General features: G+C 49.2%; 2 protein-coding genes across 10 annotated transcripts in view; one reads left to right on the forward strand and one right to left on the reverse strand.

Annotated features, from left to right (window-relative positions):
- Positions 1–1746: 1746 nt before the first annotated feature.
- LOC101677792 (protein SCO1 homolog, mitochondrial) lies at positions 1747–17898 on the reverse strand. Of its 2 annotated transcripts, none has more exons than XM_004760162.3 (6): positions 17560–17898; positions 16250–16340; positions 13102–13299; positions 12254–12346; positions 7556–7671; positions 1747–2656 (listed from the first exon to the last, which is right to left on the reverse strand). In XM_004760162.3, exons 1-6 carry the CDS (start codon positions 17809–17811, stop codon positions 2522–2524), a joined length of 885 nt encoding a protein of 294 aa, XP_004760219.1. In that variant the 5' UTR covers positions 17812–17898; the 3' UTR covers positions 1747–2521. The 2 variants fall into 2 exon arrangements, with proteins under 2 accessions (XP_004760219.1, XP_012915811.1); XM_013060357.2 differs by having other exon boundaries at positions 16250–16343; positions 17560–17695.
- ADPRM (ADP-ribose/CDP-alcohol diphosphatase, manganese dependent) overlaps positions 17872–18561 on the forward strand; it is a 138499-nt gene continuing 137809 nt past the window's right edge. For 3 of the 8 annotated variants that reach the window (XM_045083398.1, XM_004760156.3, XM_013060355.2), the window contains exon 1: positions 17872–18005. The gene's annotated coding sequence lies outside the window, so the exon portion shown is untranslated. The other 5 variants (XM_004760160.3, XM_004760159.3, XM_004760157.3 and 2 more) reach the window with 3 other exon arrangements.

The following is an 18561-nucleotide window of genomic DNA, read 5'->3' on the forward strand; positions in this document are numbered from 1 at the left end:
TGTGAGACGTGTCAGTTTTTACTCATTTAAACACAATAAGAACTATTTTTAACTATTTCAGTGCAGGTGCATTTGCGACTTCGAATCGCGTTACTGGGTCCACGTCAGCCTCCCAACTCGTGGGTGTTTTCCCGTGGACCAGATGGGTGGTTCGGCGCACCTGAGCCCCGGACCTCGGAGCCTCGTGGACAGCCGGGTCCATTAAATGCTTCCCAGCCTCCCAGCACCCCCAGGTGTGGTTGGATTCCTGGGGCCACTGTAAGCTCCCCCATGGCAGGGGAACAGACTGGGACTTGACTGGACACCGGGACCCGAGTTCTAATCTAGCTTCAGAAGGGCTGCGACTGTCCCCTCATGAGTAAAAAGAGATTTGGACGTCATCCCTGAGGCTCCTTTCCCTGCTGCGAACATCCGGATGATAAGCCCTTAAACTTGACACTGGAATGAGGAGCAAATATGCTTCTTCAAAAGCTGCCGTTCCCTTTTGGGATCATGACAGCAGCTCCAACCTGTGACAGCTGAGAACGAGGACCGTTTTATCCGGGAGCCAGCCTGTGGCAAAGCGATCCACACAGATGCTCTGGGGCTTAAAACAGACCTTCTTTTCTGAGGTCCGGTATTTTAGATATTTAGTATCTTTTTTTTTTCTTTTTTAAGTGAGCTCCACACCCAGGGCGGAGCCCAGTGTAGGGCTTGAGCTCCTAATCCTGAGATCAAGAGTCAGAGCCCTGGACGGCGGAGCCCCCCATGCGTCCCTATTTATTGTCTTTTTTGTCACCCAAGACCAGTCTTTCGGTGAAGTCCCTCGCCTTCTTGACAAGGTTCCCAGCAAAGGCCCCCCACCTGGAGTTTCCATAAACTCCATCTTGTGGCTGTTTCTCAGGGAGCCTGCACCGAGGGGGGAAAACAGCCGTGGGTACAAAGCCCCGCATGCGGGGGGCTTCAACAGACCCCCGTCTCCCCACGGCGCTGGGGCCTCTGAGCCGGAGAGCGAGGTGTCAGCGGAAGCAGAGGTGGCTTCTCGTGGAGCTGGTGTCTCTTCTTCTCCAGGGACACCTGTCCGACCAGGCGAGGGCCCACCCTCCCGGCCTCATTTTCACTCAGTTACCCCTGTAAAGACCCTCTGTCCCGGCACCCTCACACTCTGAGGCACTGGGGCGCTGTGCCTCACCAGATGGATCCTTTGGTGGGTGGGGACACAGTGCAGCCCTAGAGCTGCCACAGGGCTCACGGCTTTTCTTTTCCACAGACAGACCGGCCTGTATCACGTGCATGTGAAACCCAAGTGCCGTTTAAGAAAACTGTCGTCTGACTAGAAATGATATCTGCTGTGTTAGGATTTACAGAACCTTCCAGAGCTGCCCTGGGGAGCAGCTCCAGGTGGAAGAGAGAGACGGTCAGGCCCAGATACCCAGGGAAGCTGACTTCACAAACAGAAGATTCATCCCATGACTGGGCAGTCACTTTCCTGGACGGCTGTATGCACCGCACTCTGATGGTCCCACCAAAAGCTGGTCAGGTTTTCACCCGCCCAGATCAAACCCCTGCTTCCCCACACAAGTCTCTCCAGGCTGGGGCCCCAGGCCGATGGCACCTAAGGCTCCTACAGGTGATTTCTGAGTGCAGGGGTCTGCATCCCACTCTGGAGCCTGCAGATCCAGCCCTGGCCAGGAACCTGGGCTGTAGCAAGCACCCAGGAGGCTTCCTGAGTCCAAGGGCTGTGCGCACCCAAGATAAAGGTCAGGCTTGCAAAACCGCACACACCTTTATTTCACACCCACTGCAACCCGGTCTCGGCAGACAAGCGCCCTGAGTCACAGTCATGATCGAGATCCTCTTCTGTCCATCTGGTAGGTCATGGAAAACCCAGCACCTTTCAATTAAAATCACATAAAAGATCCCTAGAGAAACTGATCTAGCGGTCTTCCCCCAAACAACAGATTTCCTCTTCATCAGTAAACTCAGCAGCTGACAAGGGAACACAATGTGGACGTGACCGTGAGAGCTGCCAGCACGCAGGACTGTACACATGCATGCTTTCATGTCTGAAGATTCACGACGAATGTCCGAGGGCCCGATCTGACTGTTACCCGCCACCAAGAACTCAAAGAGGAACAGCAAGGGCACTAAGGAAATGTCACCCTTTTTGGAATTCAGCCCTACACCCCGGACAAGGGTCCTGGGCACCGGAGAGGCAGCGACGCTGATCCGAGGGCCCTGCTGCCGTGGGGAAACGTACCTGCCCAGCCTCCCCCACTTCCCGGGGTCCACTCCTCCAGCTTCACGCTGACCTGGTCCCCTGAGCTCAAGTGCCTGCCTGGCAGGAATCTTCACGGTTCCAAGAACTCTCCTGGCTGAACCCAAAGTGACATGCCCTGTTCCAAAGACAGGTGTTCTTGCGGTGCGAAGGACGTTCTGTGGGTTGCAAATATGAGTGCGTGTGCATACACATGTGGCTCCTAAGGGAGACAAAGCTCTTCTTCTCTTTCGCAAGAGAACACACCGCCGGCCGCGGCCCGGGCTACCTCCTCTTCCTGTGTTCCCTCATGTGCGCAGCGATGGCACCGGCAATTTCCGCATTCTTCTTGTTCTGGCCGAAATAATCTAGGAACTGACCATCTGGTCCAATCAAGTACATGATTATTGTATGATCCACCTGCAGAGAAGGGGGGAGAGAGCGGACACAAACATTACCGAAATACACTTATTTTACTGAGTGCTGCAGTAGAGAAGTCCACGCTCATGCTTCAATAGCCTGTCATCTTGTAGAATGGCTCGAAGCCTGCTGTAATAAACTCGCGGGGACAAATAACTAAAATCTTCTGGGTTCCAGAACTCCGCATGGACTACTGCCGTGAACAGCAGGGAGGGTTTGGAATTCTGGTTCTATCTGTACCATGCGTACCCACACAATCTCTGAGAATCTCCTTCCACGAACCGGCTGGGGCTTTCGGGAGCACTGGTTAGTGCACTGTGCCTCAATGCTGCCTACCACATTATAGGAGAAAATCCAGAAAACTCACCCCTACTCTGAGTTTATAATTTATAAATTCCAGCACAATATTTAGTCCTGATATTAGCGATGCAAATGGAAATGTGAAAACAAGGGTTTCCTCCCCTAGGAAATTTGTCTATACTATGCAGAATGATCCCATCAGAAGCAGATGACCTGGAAACTTCTCAGGAGCCATAAATGCTATGTCTCCAAGGGGTCATCTTCAATTTATTATCTCTTTTTCAGGCAAAGCTCTGAAAACATTCCCAGCTCTAAGTGAGGCTTAGATTAGTCCTCAATGTTTTTATTTATAGGCTTCCACCAAATCCAAGTTTAAATGAGCAGAAGACGTGGCGCCTGGCGTCCTTGGAATTCACTGCAGGCTTGACTTGCTATTTGGCAAGACGAAAAGGAAGACAGAAATGTGATCACACATAGCACACTGGGGCCACCCTCTGTGGCAACACAGGTCTGCGAGCTTATTACTTCTTTATACACACATGTTCATAAAGACAGAGTGAATGGAAAGAGTCACCTGCCCGAGCACATAAGGAAGGAATGTAGGCCAAGGGCTCCAACAGCTGGTGATTCCACGCATCTTGGAATAACCCGCTGCAGGAGCAGGACGGGGAGCAGGACGGGGAGCTGCGCCTCTGCACTGCACGTCAGCCAGAGGGCCAGCGGAGGCTCTGCTGTGCAAGCGTGACTCTGTGGCCTACATCCTTCTCCTGACTTCTTTTTCCCCACTCTATGCTCCCTCTTTCCTTAGAAGACTAAACTCCAGTGGATTTCTTTGACGAGAGTTCTTAATGTGTTACTTTCTAATATACAACGGAAATATTGTTCTATCTGCATCCGCGAAACTTGTCGGTGGCTGTTACGTCTTGATGTCCAGTGACCGTGGGCACAGCATATCACTGTGTGTTTCTAACACAGAGGACTTTAAGGTGGGAGTAAGTAGCTCCTAGGAGAGAAGGAAGCTGTGCTGAAGGACATACTCATTCTCACGCGCCCTTTGTCCTGGGAGTCTGGTACCCTGCTTCTCTACAGACGACCCAAAGGGCTCAAGAGTAAGCCAAGTCGTTAGCGCCAGAGCTAAGCTTAGGACCCGGGTCTGTCCACTTTCACAGTCCCCCCTCCTACCAATCAGCTCATGCTGGCGTCCTACTGAGGACCAGCAATGCAAATTTTCTAACGGGTGAGTTTTCTGGACACACGTATACGTTCCCTATGTTTTGAAAAGGTAACGTGCACACATAAAAATGAGCACAACAGTGAACTCACGCACTGGAGATCTGCCACTCGTTCCAGACACCCAGCGGCCCTCCGTTGTGCCCAGAGGGAACCACTGCCACCAGTTCCTTCTGGATGCTTCCAGAGAAACTGCCCGCGCCTGCCTACTTCTTTCACCACCAGCACCATCCGTGCAGAAGTACCAGCACCGGGCAGCTGCTTCCCCATTCTACATGGAACCGCACACTGTTCCTGGAGTGTGTATGCGGTGGCTTCCGGTTTTCAGTCTTCAAGAACAGTGCTGTAGGGTACAGGTGTAGACAAATCCCCCAGAGTGGAATCTCTAAAGTAAAAAGTATTCCGCCTCCAATGTGACGGACTGCCGCCCGAACAGGGTGTATCGCTTAAATTCCTACCATCCACCCAGGGTCCTGCCTATTCTTCCAAATGCACTCCGACTGTGTATTCCCTTTACCCACACTAGATTTTGACAATACTTCAAATCTCTGACCTCTGCTAATCTAACAGGTAGAAAGTGGCATTACATCGTATAGTTCCCATTCTTTTGAGTGGAACAGAACATCTTTTCTGGGGTTCAAAAGCCAGTTGTAGTTAATTTCTTTCTCTCTCTCTCTCTAACAGAGAGAGTAAGGGGGAGGCAAGGGGTAGAGGCTCCATCTCACGACCTTGAGATGATGACCTGAGCCAAAATCAAGAGTTGGATGCCTAACGGACTGAGCCAGCCAGGTACCCCAAGTAGCAGTGTTTTTCAGAAACACTTGGTACGTAACGCAGATGGAGGGACCATCAATATATAACACGGCGACATACACGCTCAGCCTCCGACGGCATCCTCAGTGTCTGGCGTGCCCACCTGACACGTCCTATCTGTCCAAAGACTCCACGGGCCAGAAAGCTTCCCTTCTGCAGCTCCTGAGATTGAGAAAACCTTACTCGGTTACACCCCAGCTCTTAAGACACTCCCTCACTCCCTGCAGGCCCGTCATTAGGTCTTGACGGAAGCTTCCCATACTGTTTTGTGGAGGAAGATCTATGACCTCAAGGCACAGAAGGCTTAGCAGTGAGAAACCCAACAAGCTGGAGAGCACCTCCCCCTACTGGTTGGCTTAGCGAATGTGTACAACGACCTCACTGGTTCTTGCTGCTGTACCGGTTAATTCCAGCGCACTTAGTAACACGCAGGTTTCCATTAGCTTCAGGCATCTAACTCACTGTGTCTGAGCAAAAGGTCAAATTCTTAGAGCAGTGGACTAGCAGGTCTCAGACAGGGTCCAGCATGTATTCCAGGGGCTTCAGCCACTGTAAGACTCAAGTGTCTACAGGGGTGCCCAGGGAACTCAGTCTGTTAGGTGTCTGCCTTCAGCTTTAGTCACCATCTCCCGGGTCCTGGGATCCAGCCTCTCTCTCTCTCTGTCTGTCTAAGTAAATAAAAATGTTAAAAAAAAAAAAAAAAGACTTAAATATCTGCATTCTAATCTTTAAAATGCAAAAAGTGGCCACTGCCATTCTGATTTCTGTGCGGCACCACCTTCTGACTGAGTACAAGCCTCAGTGCCCAAAGGCACGTTTACGACCCACAGGGCACTAGGTGTCGCTGCTGGTTACAGGCAGACACCATGAAAATGACGTGTTCCTGCTGAGCCAAGACCAACCAGTCAACGCAGACCACACAGCCCAACGTCCCCAGGTGTTTTACAGGACACACGGGGAGCAGCTTGGGACAGCTGGGCATCCATTTGAGAGTGGGCTCACCCAAACCACGGTTTGTAGACAGACTCATGACTAGTTGCTTTGCCCAACCAACGTGACAGAGAAGCCAGAGCACGAGGGGAAAAATAGAACCACTCCTACAAGGTCAACTATTCACGGGCAGGAAGAAATGTCCAGTTTGAGAAGAAACCTGGGTGGGCGGGGCTGTGCACAAGGAAGGCACCATCCTCCCCAGGCTCGTGGGGCGGCGCTACTGAACACTGGCTCTGTCTGTCCTTCCTCGGCAGAAGGCAAATATAAACACAGAACAGTGCAAGGCATACCAATCCTAGAAAAGCACACATTACAGGAAGTCTACCTTTTCACAGCTTTCAATCTTTTCTCTTGCTTTTCAGAACTCTGAGGCATTCCAAAAATGCAGTTCCCCGGGCCCTCACACTGCTGCTTACACTTCTTCCCTGGGGACACAGGGAGAATCTACACCATGTTTTTTTTTCCCCCTTAACATATAATGTATTATTAGCCCCAGGGGTACAGGTCTGTGAATCACCAGATTTACATATTTCACAGCACTCACCATAGCATATACCCTCCTCAATGTCCATCACCCAGCCACCCTCTCCCTACCACCCCCCTGAGGCCGACAACCTTCAGTTTGTTTTGTGAGATTAAGAGTCTCTTGTGGTTTGTCTCCCTCCTGATCCCATCTTGTTTCATTTGTTCTTTTCCTACCACCAAACCCCCCATGTTGCATCTCTACTTCCTCGTATCAGGGAGATCATACGATAATTATCTTTCTCTGCTTGACTTATTTCGCTCAGCATAATACTCTCTAGTTCCATCTACGTTGTCGCAAATGGCAAGATTTCATTTCTTTTGATGGCTGCATAGTATTCCATTGTGTATATATACCATATCTTCTTTATCCATTCATCTGTGGATGGACATCTAGGTTCTTTCCATAGTTTGGCTATTGTGGACATTGCTGCTATAAACATTCGGGTGCACATGCCCTTCGGATCACTTCATTTGTATCTTTAGGGTAAATACCCAGTAGTGCGATTGCTGGGTTGTAGGGTAGCTCTATTTTCAACTTTTTGAGGAACTGCATACTGTGTTCCCGAGCGCCTGAACCAGCTTGCATTCCCACCAGCAGTGTAGGAGGGTTCCCCTTTCTCTGCATCCTCGCCAGCATCTGTCGTTTCCTGACTTGTTAATTTTAGTCATTCTGACTGGCCTACACTATGTTTTGAACTCAAAGAACCACCGTTCCCAAATGATGGCTTCTCTTTATTTCCAAAGTGGTATCCAAGCAGCAGGTTCTACTGAATCTAAAATATCACTTGCTGTGTACTTTCCCATAATTTTATGGGCCACTAAGAAAGGTAATGGGCAATGAAGTTACATGAACAGTGACTCTACGTTAAACAAGCAGCCTTAAAAAGGTGATACTTCTTTTGTCCTTTCAAATATCCCCAATTCCCGAGGAATTCGTGCAGATCTCAGCCTCTTTTTCATTTCTGAAGCCAGTCACTTGAGCTGTACGACCATGTGGGGCCGGAGAGCCGGCCGTGGCCGACCCGAGCATTTACTTACTATGTAGTCCTCGTCCTCGTCCTTGGGGCCAGGGCTGTAATATACCCGGTACGCTCGGGCCACTTGATCAATCTCTTCTTTGCTGCCAGTCAGGCCAACCAGTTTGGGAGAAAATTCTGGGGGGGGGGGGGAGTGAGAAACACAGTGAAAGATGAGAAGCAAGCAAAATCCGCCTCCCCACCTCGACTTTAAAAACCAGTCTCAGTTCTAAAGCCACTTTCTTCTGTGGGTCCCTGACCACCTGCCCTCGCGAGCCACAGGAAAACAACAGATGCAAATTCTCCTCTCTGATAAAGATGTCATGTCTCCAAGACAGGCCACCTTCTGGGCCATCAAGTGCACCGCGGCAGATTTAAAAGAACAGAGCCCGTACGACATGTGCTTGCAGATCCCAGTGGAGCTAACCGAGAAGTTAGTAACAGAAAAGTAAGTGGAAAATCCCAAACCACACGGAGATGAAATGCTCTTCTGAATAATAATACAGATCAGAGAAGAGATCTCAAGAGAAATTGGAAAGTATTATGAACTAAGTGAAAATGAAAACCCGCGAGCAGAAATCAATGAAAACACAACTTATCAAAATTTGTGGGATACAGTCAGAGCACGGCTCCGAGGGACATTTGTGGCACCAAACTGGTACGCTGGAGAAGATGAGAGACCTAAAACCAGGGCCTAAATATCCCCCACAGGAAGCTAGAAATAGAAGAGCAAATTAGATCTGAAGCGAACAGAAGAAAAGAATGAGTGCAGAAATCAATGAAACTGAAAAGAAGAAATAGGTAGAGATAAACCAAGGAAACCCAAAGCTGGTTTTTTGTAACATGTAAGTCAGATCCTTTCAAAACGATCTTGTAAAGAGGGAGTGGATTTTAATTATTTAAATCACATTTTTTTTAAAGATTTTTATTTATTTATTTGTCAGAGAGAGAGAGGAGCGAGAATGAGCACAAGCAGGCAGAGTGGCAGGCAGAGGGAGAGGGAGAGGGAGAAGCAGGCTCCCTGCTGAGCAAGGAGCCCGATGTGGGACTCGATCCCAGGATGCTGGGATCATGCATGACCTGAGCCGAAGGCAGCCGCTTAACCAGCTGAGCCACCCAGGCGTCCCTTTAAATCACATTTTTAAAGAACTTGGTTGTTTTTAAATACTTAGATATACTTCCGAGACATGTGACGTTTACAGATATTGTCAAGAATCAGGCAGGACAGGTTTTCATCATATTCTGAAAAAAAGGTTTGCTCCACGACTCAGTCATCCCACGCCAACGGCTGTATCTCATTGTCCAGCAAACAATCTCACGGCACACACCTGCTATTTGGTTTTTGGGATTCAGGGAATGAGCTGGCGGAAGTCACTTAAACACCTGGGTTCAACAGACTACAGAGATGACAGTCCAACACCTAACAGCAGGACCTTCTTCCAGAAGTGGAGGAAAAAAGCCTACAGTCATTTCTTAATTCATTCTGATTTGAAAAACTGCTCAGATACTGAAAATGCAAGAAGGTTTTCCTTCCCATTCTGAGAGAAAAGTGAATGGCGTCTAAATTAGTTGCACGTCCAGACATTTTTAAGGAAAAATTGTTGAAATTGCAATAATTTTCTACATTTCCCCCTATTTACATACCTACGAAAGAATTTTTTTTTAAAGATTTTATTTATTTATTTGACAGATAGATCACAAGTAGGCAGAGAGGCAGGCAGAGAGAGAGGAGGAAGTAGGCTCCCTGCTGAGCAGAGAGCCCGATGCGAGGCTTGATCCCAGGACCTAGGATCATGACCTGAGCTGAAGGCAGAGGCTTTAACCCACTGAGCCTAGTAAAGAATTTTGAAAGAATGGAGCTTTCAAAATCTCTAAAAGCTTAAACAGGTGTACGTATGTGCCAGTGAAGAAGATTACTGTAAGGGTTTTGCAATTCCTTTGCAAGAACTCAGCTCTCTCATCTGGGGACATTTAGGATTCGGGTAACCCGCAGTAACAAACCACTGCCACCATAACACACTTACAATAGAGATCGTCTGTCACCCATGAGCCAGACCTGCTTTTTACTTATTTAGGAAGTAACTATTGTTCTTGTTCACATTCCTGCTAAGCCTGCACACTATGAATATGTATTTGCCTTAAATATCTAATAGAAACTCCAAACTTCAAGGAAAAATAAACCTAACCTCTGGTTGGGCAAAAATTTCTTGCAAATGAAACCAGAAGAATTATGTACAAAAGAATATACCAATAGACTGGATTTCATCAAAATTGAAAACCACTCTTCAAGGCACATTGAGAGACTGAGATGAGAAGTCACAGGCAGTCTACGGCCATACCACCCTGAACGCACCCGATCTCGTCTGATCTCAGAAGCTAAGCAGGGTCGGGCCTGGTTAGTATTTGGATGGGAGAAGCCACAGGCTGGGAGAAAATGTCTGTGATAAATGCAAGTAAAACGAACAGCCCCAAAGAAACGAGTGAAAGCTGTGAAAAGACGCTTCCCCAAAGATGACATACAGGATCATAAATAAGAACATGAAAAGATGCTTAGTATTTTTTTCTAAACATTTATTTATTCGAGAGAGAGAATGAGCGAGTGGGGGGAGGGACGGGGCAGAGGGAGAATCCTAAGCAGACTCCCTGCTGAGTGTAGAGCCTGACAAGGGGCTCAATCTCATGACCCCAAGATCAGGCCTGTGTGGAAACCAGGAGTCAGATACTCCAATCAACTGTGCAGCTGTGCCACCCCGGCGCCCCAGGCGCCCATTCCCAAGGGTCATTAGGGTAAAGCATATCAAATCCACGATGAGTAACCACTGAAGTCCGAGTGAAATGGCTAAAATTAAAGGCTGACCACATCAGGTGTGGGTGAGTGGGCAGGAGCCGGAGCTCTCACACATGGCTGACGGGAGTGTGAAAATGTACAACCATTCTGGAACACCGTTCATCAGTTTCTAAAAAAGATGAACGTGCACCCAGCACATGCTCCCACAACCTACTCGGATGCATTTACTCCGGAGAAATGGAAAGTCCGTCTCCGTACAAAGACTTGGACTTGACTGCTCTGCAGCAGCCCCGAACTAGAAGTAACCCGTGTCCACTAACAGAACAAGGCTCGGCAACAGAAGGGTGAACACGGACACAGGCGAAAACATGGACGAGTCTCAAAAGCCTCTTTATGGGGAAAGAAGCCATTAAAAAAGAAAAAAAAAGAGTACAAAGTGTACAATTCTTTCACATCAACTTCTAGAAAATGCAAAGTAACCTACATTGACAGAGAGCAGATAAGTGGGTGCCAGAGACCGGAGTGGGGGCAAAGGGGAGGGAGAAGCAAGGGTGCAAGGAAACCGCTGGGGCAGACGGGAACGTCAGTTTTCCACTGCAGTGATGGTCTCAGAAGCGCGGACACACGATGAAAGCTAACAGACTGCACACTCCATACATGTACGTGTTAGCATGTGTTTGTTATAGCTCAATAAATACGTCACACGACAGAAGACACAGCAGATCCTCCATGAAACACACTAAAATAACGTCAAAGCTTTAGACAGTATGTGTGATGATGCGTCATATGTAACATTAAATGTAAAACTATTCATTAGTTCTTTTGACCAGTAGCTTAGCCAGTTTCACCGTAATTAAAATTCCAATTCCTGGGCGCCTGGGTGGCTCAGTTGGTTAAGCAACTGCCTTCAGCTCAGGTCATGATCCTGGAGTTCGGGATCGAGTCCCGCATCAGGCTCCCAGCTCCACGGGGAGTCTGCTTCTCCCTCTGACCCTCTCCTCTCTCATGCTCTCACTGTCTCTTTCTCAAATAAATAAAGTAACATAACATAAAAGAAAATTCCAATTCCTGATTTTTTAGCACCCATGTTGTCACTCCTATAACAAGACAGATTTATTGTCATTTTTCAGTTAAAGAAATTTGAATCCCAAGAAATTACGCAATTTGCCCAAGCTCAGAAGAACCTAGGTACTCATCCTTAATTCTGTCATAACTTAGTCTGTAAAAGTGCCTCCTCATAGGTTTTAGCCTGCAGGTGGAGACGTTTAAACTTTTCCATGGAAAGTTACACGTCTCTGTCATAATAAACATTCTGGATTTACAAAATACGTGTTAGTAACGCAAACTGTGTATAGTCGCTCATCTCCCAATCTGCATGCCCCCAGGACATACGTCTGTCCTAATTTTACAGAGTGAGATGCGGAGCTGGAACTAGAAGCCATGTGTCTTCACTCTCTACTCAACATTGTCAGCTTTGTTGATATGTGAAGGCCAAGTTCAGCCTTTCCTGGGACGAAATAAAAAGAGCCGTGCATTAGGAATTAAGAAATCTGTTTATTTGCTGATCAGCCCAAGTTACAGCGGAGCCGCATCTTCTCATCTGAATCTGTCACTTGCCCTCCCTATTCCACGAGGCACGTGAGGTTAAATGAGGTGATCTTTCAGAAACTTTAAGAGCTTAAACAGATGTAAAGTCTTACTATTCTTTTCATATTTTTATTTTATTTACTTGAGAGAGAGAGAAAGCACGTGGGTGCGTAGGGTGGGGGAGCAGAGGGAGACTCTCCGGAAAATTCCCCGCTGGGTAGACAGCCTGACGCTCAATCCCACGACCCTGAGAACATGAGCTGAGCTGAACTCAAGGGCTGGATGTTTTCAACTCATTTACCCACCCAGACACCCCGAGATGTAAATATTATTAACAAAACATACCTTTCACATAATTTGCGATGGCTTCTTTTGTGTCCCTTTCTGGGTCAATGGTGATGAAAAGTGGAGTTAAATTTGGCAGAGTTGGAATATTATCTGAAAGAAAGTTCTGGTCGGTCAGTATTCACACTCTAGGGGAAAAGAGGACAGCAGCATGAACAATGGAGAGCAGGAAGTGCTACAGCAAGGCGTTCAAGAAATAGATGGACACCGGATGTTCCAGTGGAGAGGCCGGGGCAGGCGATGGGACAGCCTGCGGGACGGGAGATGTCCACAGCCTCTGCAGCGGAACTAGGTCCTTATCCCACCTAATGCCTGCACCAGCGCGTGCACGTTACCCAGATCACATCGTGTGGCTCTCTCGTGTCCTGATCCAATCTGATGTTCGCAGTCTGCTCCCCACACTGTATCTTAAGGGCAAAGTAGCCATCAACGAGGCCCAAATCCCCTGAAACAATTATTTTAAGAAGGACGTAGACTGCGCCCTCACTGGTAGGAACTACCGCTGACTGATCACATGACAGACTGTACTGGTGATTTCCGGGTCTGTGTGTCATGGGGACGTGAGCAGGGTCAGTGGCGGGCGTCCACAATCAGGGAAGGGACACAATGCAAAGCTATGGGAAACCAGACCTCCCCGGCATCTTTAAGCAATCTGACGTTCAGCGTCAGAACAAGCTCTCTCTGGTAGACAATATGGCCACAGGAATCAAAGCAGCGAACAATGCGACGCGGAGATTTTATGTTCTCACAAGGAGCCCCAATAATCACGACATGTGACCTGACAGAAATGTAAGAACATGAAAAGCATGGTAACGCAAACGTACTTTTTATAGTCACCAACAGCTTACCTATCTCATCCACGACTTGTATCATTTTTTCTAGTTCTTCTGGGCAGACATCAGGGCAATGAGTGAAACCAAAATAAATCAACACCCACTGACCCACGTAGTCTTTGTCAGTTTTGGGCTCTCCAGTATGCGTCGTGAGGGAAAATGGGCCCCCGAGCAGAGGCTTTCCCAGGCTTCGCTGCCGTTCCTTCTCCAGCTCTGGAAGAGATACAGACACGCAGGTTACAAAAGTCAGTCTAGCCACAGGCACCGAAATGCCTGAGGTACAGTCAGTTCTATACTCGTGACTGTGGCAGCACAGACTGTTCCCAAGCAGCTTAAAAAATCTCTTTAAAAAATAAGATCCAGCAATGAACAAAATCAAATCAAATGTTATGCTGTGTAGTAAGGGTGGTAAGAAAACCAAGTGGTAAAGATACTGCTTCCTCTCCTGGAACAATTCAGTCCAGTCGTTAGGACCGGGTGGGGTGGGGGCTGCTATGGCCCAGAGTGGACTGTCTGAGCCCAAGTGTGGCAGGCGGGGTGGGCCTGGCATCTGCAGGGTTAGCCTGAGTGTCCTGAGGAGGGCATCTGAGTGGGGTGGGGACAGCAGCAATGGAACCGGAGTTACACGCAGGGATGAATCATAAATAAGCATATTAAAGGTAAGAGTAACACCCGGCAGAAGAGGTAGAAAGATGGACAGAGACAATCAGAACGTGCCCCATAGCATGGAGCAGAGACTGCGGGTGCCGGTGTGAACCTCAGGGCTGAGACACATACAGATAGAGAAGGAAACAGACATGTAAGTACATACGTCTAGTTTCTAGCTCGGTCTCCAGAGAGGACCCTGGAGCAGACACAGCACAGCAGCGATGAGACCATCCTGACTTCTATCATCCTTCACCAAAAGGAAACAGGGTTTTGTGGAGAAATGGAGGACGAACTAAATGAGCCAGATTTTAGGAATAATTCAGAGAACATTGGAGGCAGGTGAAAAGGAACAGGAAATTGCTCAGACTCCCAAGGATCAATATGGGACAATCTGAGCTTCTAAATAAAGAGAATACGGATTACAATTCTCGGAATATGGAGGAAAGCAGGCGTCTGGGCACATGTACACAGAGAGTTTGGTGCGGACTACAGTATTTACATGTGTAAACACACACCACAAAATCCATGTTAACTGGATTTTCGGTAGAGAAGCCTGACAGACACACGGTCAACCTGAACAGTATCAGTAATGGGACAGAATGAAATCACATGGCGCCGGACTAGAAGCAGTGGGAACACAGCATCACTTTGGGGACATTCCTGCCAAAAAGATAGGACCCAATCTAAATTGTGAGGAAATGAGACAAACCCAAACTAGGGGACATTGTACAAAATAACAGTTCTCAAGGTCATGGAAGTCACATGAAGACTGAAGAGACTGTGACAGGTGGAAGGGGACTGCAGAGACCTGCAGGAGCGGGAATGGTTCTGACCCGACCCTTCTGCGACACAGAACATCAGGGAGCGGCACTTGAATGAGGTCTGAAGGCTGAACGGCAGTTAACACGTCGATGTTAATTTTCTGATCGGATGGAGGCATTATGACTATGTCGGGAGAATGTACTCGTTTGTAAGAAGTACACAATGAGGTATTTGATGAGGCATCATGTCGGCAAATACTCTCAGATAATTTAGAAATACTTTCGATAGTTTTTTTTTTTTTTAAATAAAACAACTACTACTGCAGCTGAAATTCCAAACTAAAGCCAAAGGCTTGCATATCCTAGAACTGTCTCTGCCACTACTTCCCCAGCTTCTCAGACCTGTTTCTTTGTGAAACTAAAGGAACATAACTTCTCATTAGACCATGATGATCACATACATATATGATATAAATGAAACACGTCTACATATCGATATGGATCTTATATTGCTAAGGTGTAAAGCCTATGAATCCTTGCAGATTTAAACACATTCTTTGTATCATGGCATCAAAAGAAACTCTAAAAGAACCAAAACAGATTTAAATGATATTTTAAAGGTTTATTGGAAACTTCTAACCCAAAACTTAAAAGCCTAAAATTTATATAACCATGGCTCATTTATCAGAACTAAGAAATTAAAGTTGGTGCAGTACTATTCACTTGAATTGGAATTCACCAGTTTTTTCATTGTCTATCATCTGGTCCAGGATCTAGTCCAAGGTACCAGTGTCTAACAATCTAAAAAGACTTAATGTGGACTGAATTGGAGGAGGGTGGTATGAAGCCCAGAGGGTAGAGAGATGACTAAGATGTAGTCCTGCGGTGGGGCGCTGGGGCGCCTGGGTGGCTCAACAGGTTAAAGCCTCTGCCTTCAGCTCAGGTCATGATCCCGGGGTTCTGGGATCGAGTCCCGCATCGGGCTCTCTGCTCAGCAGGGAGCCTGCTTCCTCCCTCTCTCTCGGCCTGCTTCTCTGTCTACTTGTGATCTCTGTCAAATAAATAAAATCCTTAAAAAAAACCTGGAACATTCACTAAAATATAAAGTTCTTGCAAACAATTTCTAAGCATTTCCTGTGCTAATCCAGACCCATTCCTGGCACCCACTGACCAGGTTCTCCCAATCTCTGTCCATCATCTGTGGTCAGCCTCTGTCCGGCCTCTCCCTCTGCTGATACTCAAAGTGGTTAGAAGTTGGCCCTTCTTTGGCCCTCAGAGCGCCCTTGCCCCTGGCCTAGCAGAACCTCAGCTAGTGAAATACTTTCCTTCCGTGTCTGCTCCCCTGTCCTGTGTACCTCAATGGCTGGACTACATCTTAGTCATCTCTCTACCCTCTGGGCTTCATAACACCCTCCTCCAATTCAGTCCACATTAAGTCTTTTTAGATTGTTAGACACTGGTACCTTGGACTAGATCCTGGACCAGATGATAGACAATGAAAAAACTGGTGAATTCCAATTCAAGTGAATAGTACTGCACCAACTTTAATTTCTTAGTTCTGATAAATGAGCCATGGTTATAGAATTTGTTAACACAGCGGAAACCAGGTGAAAGGTACATAGACAGGAACTCTCTATGCCAACTTTGTAACTATTCTGTTCATCTAAAATTATTTAAAGATAAGCAGTTTAAAAACAAAAGAAAGATGTTAGAAAAGGATTTCATTTTGAGCTGCCCAGAGGAGATCTACTTACTCTGTGTCTTTTCTTTCTTGAAGTACTTCATTCCAGCCAATAAAGCTCCACCGATTGCAAATGTGAATGCCAAAGACTTCCAGGAAACAGGCTACTGGGGCAGAGATTTCAGATAAAAATACTAGTAAGATGCAAACATTTAACCATACTAAATTTACTATCATGGCATTTAATGTACATAAACACGGGTCTTGATCCCCTTAAATACACAGAACGTTCCTGTGACTCTGGGGTGAGAAAGTACTGACAGTGGGTGGTTCTATCTGGGCTGTGATGACAATGACAGGGCCATTCACTTATAAAGGGAAAGTGGTTAAGTGCAGGACACCTGAGTGGCTCAGTTGGTTTAAGCGTCTGCCTTCAGCTCAGGTCATGATCCTGGGGTCCTGGGATTGACCCCACATCGGCTACCTGCTCAGCAGGGAGCCTGATTCTCCCTCTGCCTGCTGCTCCCCCTGCTTGTGCTCTCTCCCTCTGACAAATAAACAAAATCTTAAAAAAAGAAAAAAAGTCGTTAAGCGCATTTCATGTGAAAGATGACCCAAAGCTCAAGTCCCATGACTGTTACTAAGGGTCACCCTGACACCAAATGCTGATTTCAAAACCGGTTAATGATGTGATTGTGCTGACACTGGGAACATAAATCAACCAAACGAACGGGAGGTAGATCTAACTCTGGCTTCCAGAAGTAACAAAGCGAAAGCAGAAATGAGCTTCTTGCAAATTATTTCTTTGCGCTCTTTTTCAAGTCCCAAGGTAAGATGTCGAGTGCCTCGGCCTCATTCATTAACCTACCTCCCCCAGCTTCTAGACCCCATTTCTCTTACCCAACACTAGTGGGTAGTGGCTCTCACGTTCTCCTGGGGTCAGAACTAGAACCCAAGAGAAACCAAGGAAAAAAGCATACCCTGCACGCAACTACGACCCCTCATTTTTGCTCAATTTCAACACATACGCCAAACCTCTAAAGGGGGTTCAAGTGACAGAAGCAAACACGCTCTGGGTCCTCAAACCTGGTCAACGTAAAACCCGAGCCCTATTTCGGGGTTATTTTGGGAGGAGGCGGCGCAAATATAAAACCAAGCCCGAAAATCCAGCCACGTGGGGGGGGGGGGAAGACGTCGCTTCTCCCGTTCTCCCCTTCTGGGTGGACTTTGGGACGAAGCAAGGGAAAGGCGGGAGGGGAGTCTGTGACCCGGGTAAGGCTGAGCCGGAGGCCACTTCCGAGGTCACCACCAAACGGGGCGGGGAGGCCGCGAGGCACCGTGCAGGCGCGACGAGTCCAGGGAGGGCTGCGGGTGTACACTCACCCCGGGCTTGGAGGGGCGCGTGGGGTCTCTGCCGCCCTTCGGCTCCGGGCCGGACGACCCCGGCGGGGGCGGGACCCCGGTGCTCCAGGACCGGCTTCCCCAGCCGCAGCGAGCGAGCTGCGAGGTCAGCCTCGCCTCCCCTCGCCGCGCGCCGAGTTGCCTCAGCCACACTCCGGCGGCCCCCTCCGCCGACCCCCAGACCCCGAGCCCGTAGGGCAGGAGCCGCCAAAGCCGGCCCCCCGGCAGCAGCATGCTGGGGCCGAGGTCCACCCAAAACCCCGCCAAGCACTAGGGGAAACCGCGCCTCCTGGGCCCGCCCCCCGACTTCCGGCGCCGTTCCCACTTCCTCCGGAAGTCGCCGGGGGCCGCTCTCTGCGCTCCACTCGTTGGTGGCGAGGTCGCCCAGCCGGTAGCCAGGGAGCCCTGGGCTGTGGAGTCGACGCGCGGTAGGTGGTTCCTCGCGGCTGGAGGCGGGCCCAGTCGGGGCTGGGCGGGGGCTTCGCGGCGCCGGCTGGCTGGCGGGCGGCGCGGGCGGCGCGGGCGGCGCGGGCGGGCGCGGGAGGCCCCGGCGGGAGAGCCGCCCTCCCCCTCCCCGCTCCCCGTCCCCACCCGCGTCGCCCCGCCGTCCGCCCGGAGCCGCAGGGCGCGAACCCCGCCGCCTCCCTCCCGGGGTGCAGGCGGGCCTGTTGCACTTGACGCAGTCTCGGGCCGTTCGGGACTCGCTCGCCGGGTTCATCGGAGGGGCTGGGAGGTGAGCGCCGGGCGCTTCCAGCCGTTCCCGCGTCGCGCTGTCACCTCGCCGGGAGCAGCAGCGCCCACGAACTCGCCGGTCCTGCGCCCTGTCCCCTCCCCAAGTCTGTCGGCTGGGCCGCCGCGTCCTTGGACGCTCTCGCTGGCTCCCCTCGGCGCCGCCGTTTCAGGTGTGGGGATGAGGTCCCTGGGACCGCGTCTCTCGCCCGGGGACAGCCCCGTATTCGTGGGCGCGGAGCATCCGCGGGCAGC

Source organism: Mustela putorius, unplaced genomic scaffold (assembly GCF_011764305.1).
Source record: "Mustela putorius furo isolate JIRA1106 unplaced genomic scaffold, ASM1176430v1.1 tig00000695_pilon_pilon_pilon, whole genome shotgun sequence".
NCBI classification, from domain to species: Eukaryota; Metazoa; Chordata; class Mammalia; order Carnivora; family Mustelidae; genus Mustela; species Mustela putorius.

What these genes read in the sequence shown, in the direction of transcription:
- LOC101677792 (XM_004760162.3), bottom strand. Translation starts at nt 17,811, where the DNA reads ATGCTGCTGCCGGGGGGCCGGCTTTGGCGGCTCCTGCCCTACGGGCTC. An exon ending in ACAAGTCGTGGATGAGATAG is followed by an intron (nt 12,347 to 13,101) that starts GTAAGCTGTTGG and finishes ACTTTCTTTCAG; the next exon opens with ATAATATTCCAACTCTGCCA. An exon ending in ACGAGGACGAGGACTACATA is followed by an intron (nt 2,657 to 7,555) that starts GTAAGTAAATGC and finishes CCTTCTCTGCAG; the next exon opens with GTGGATCATACAATAATCAT.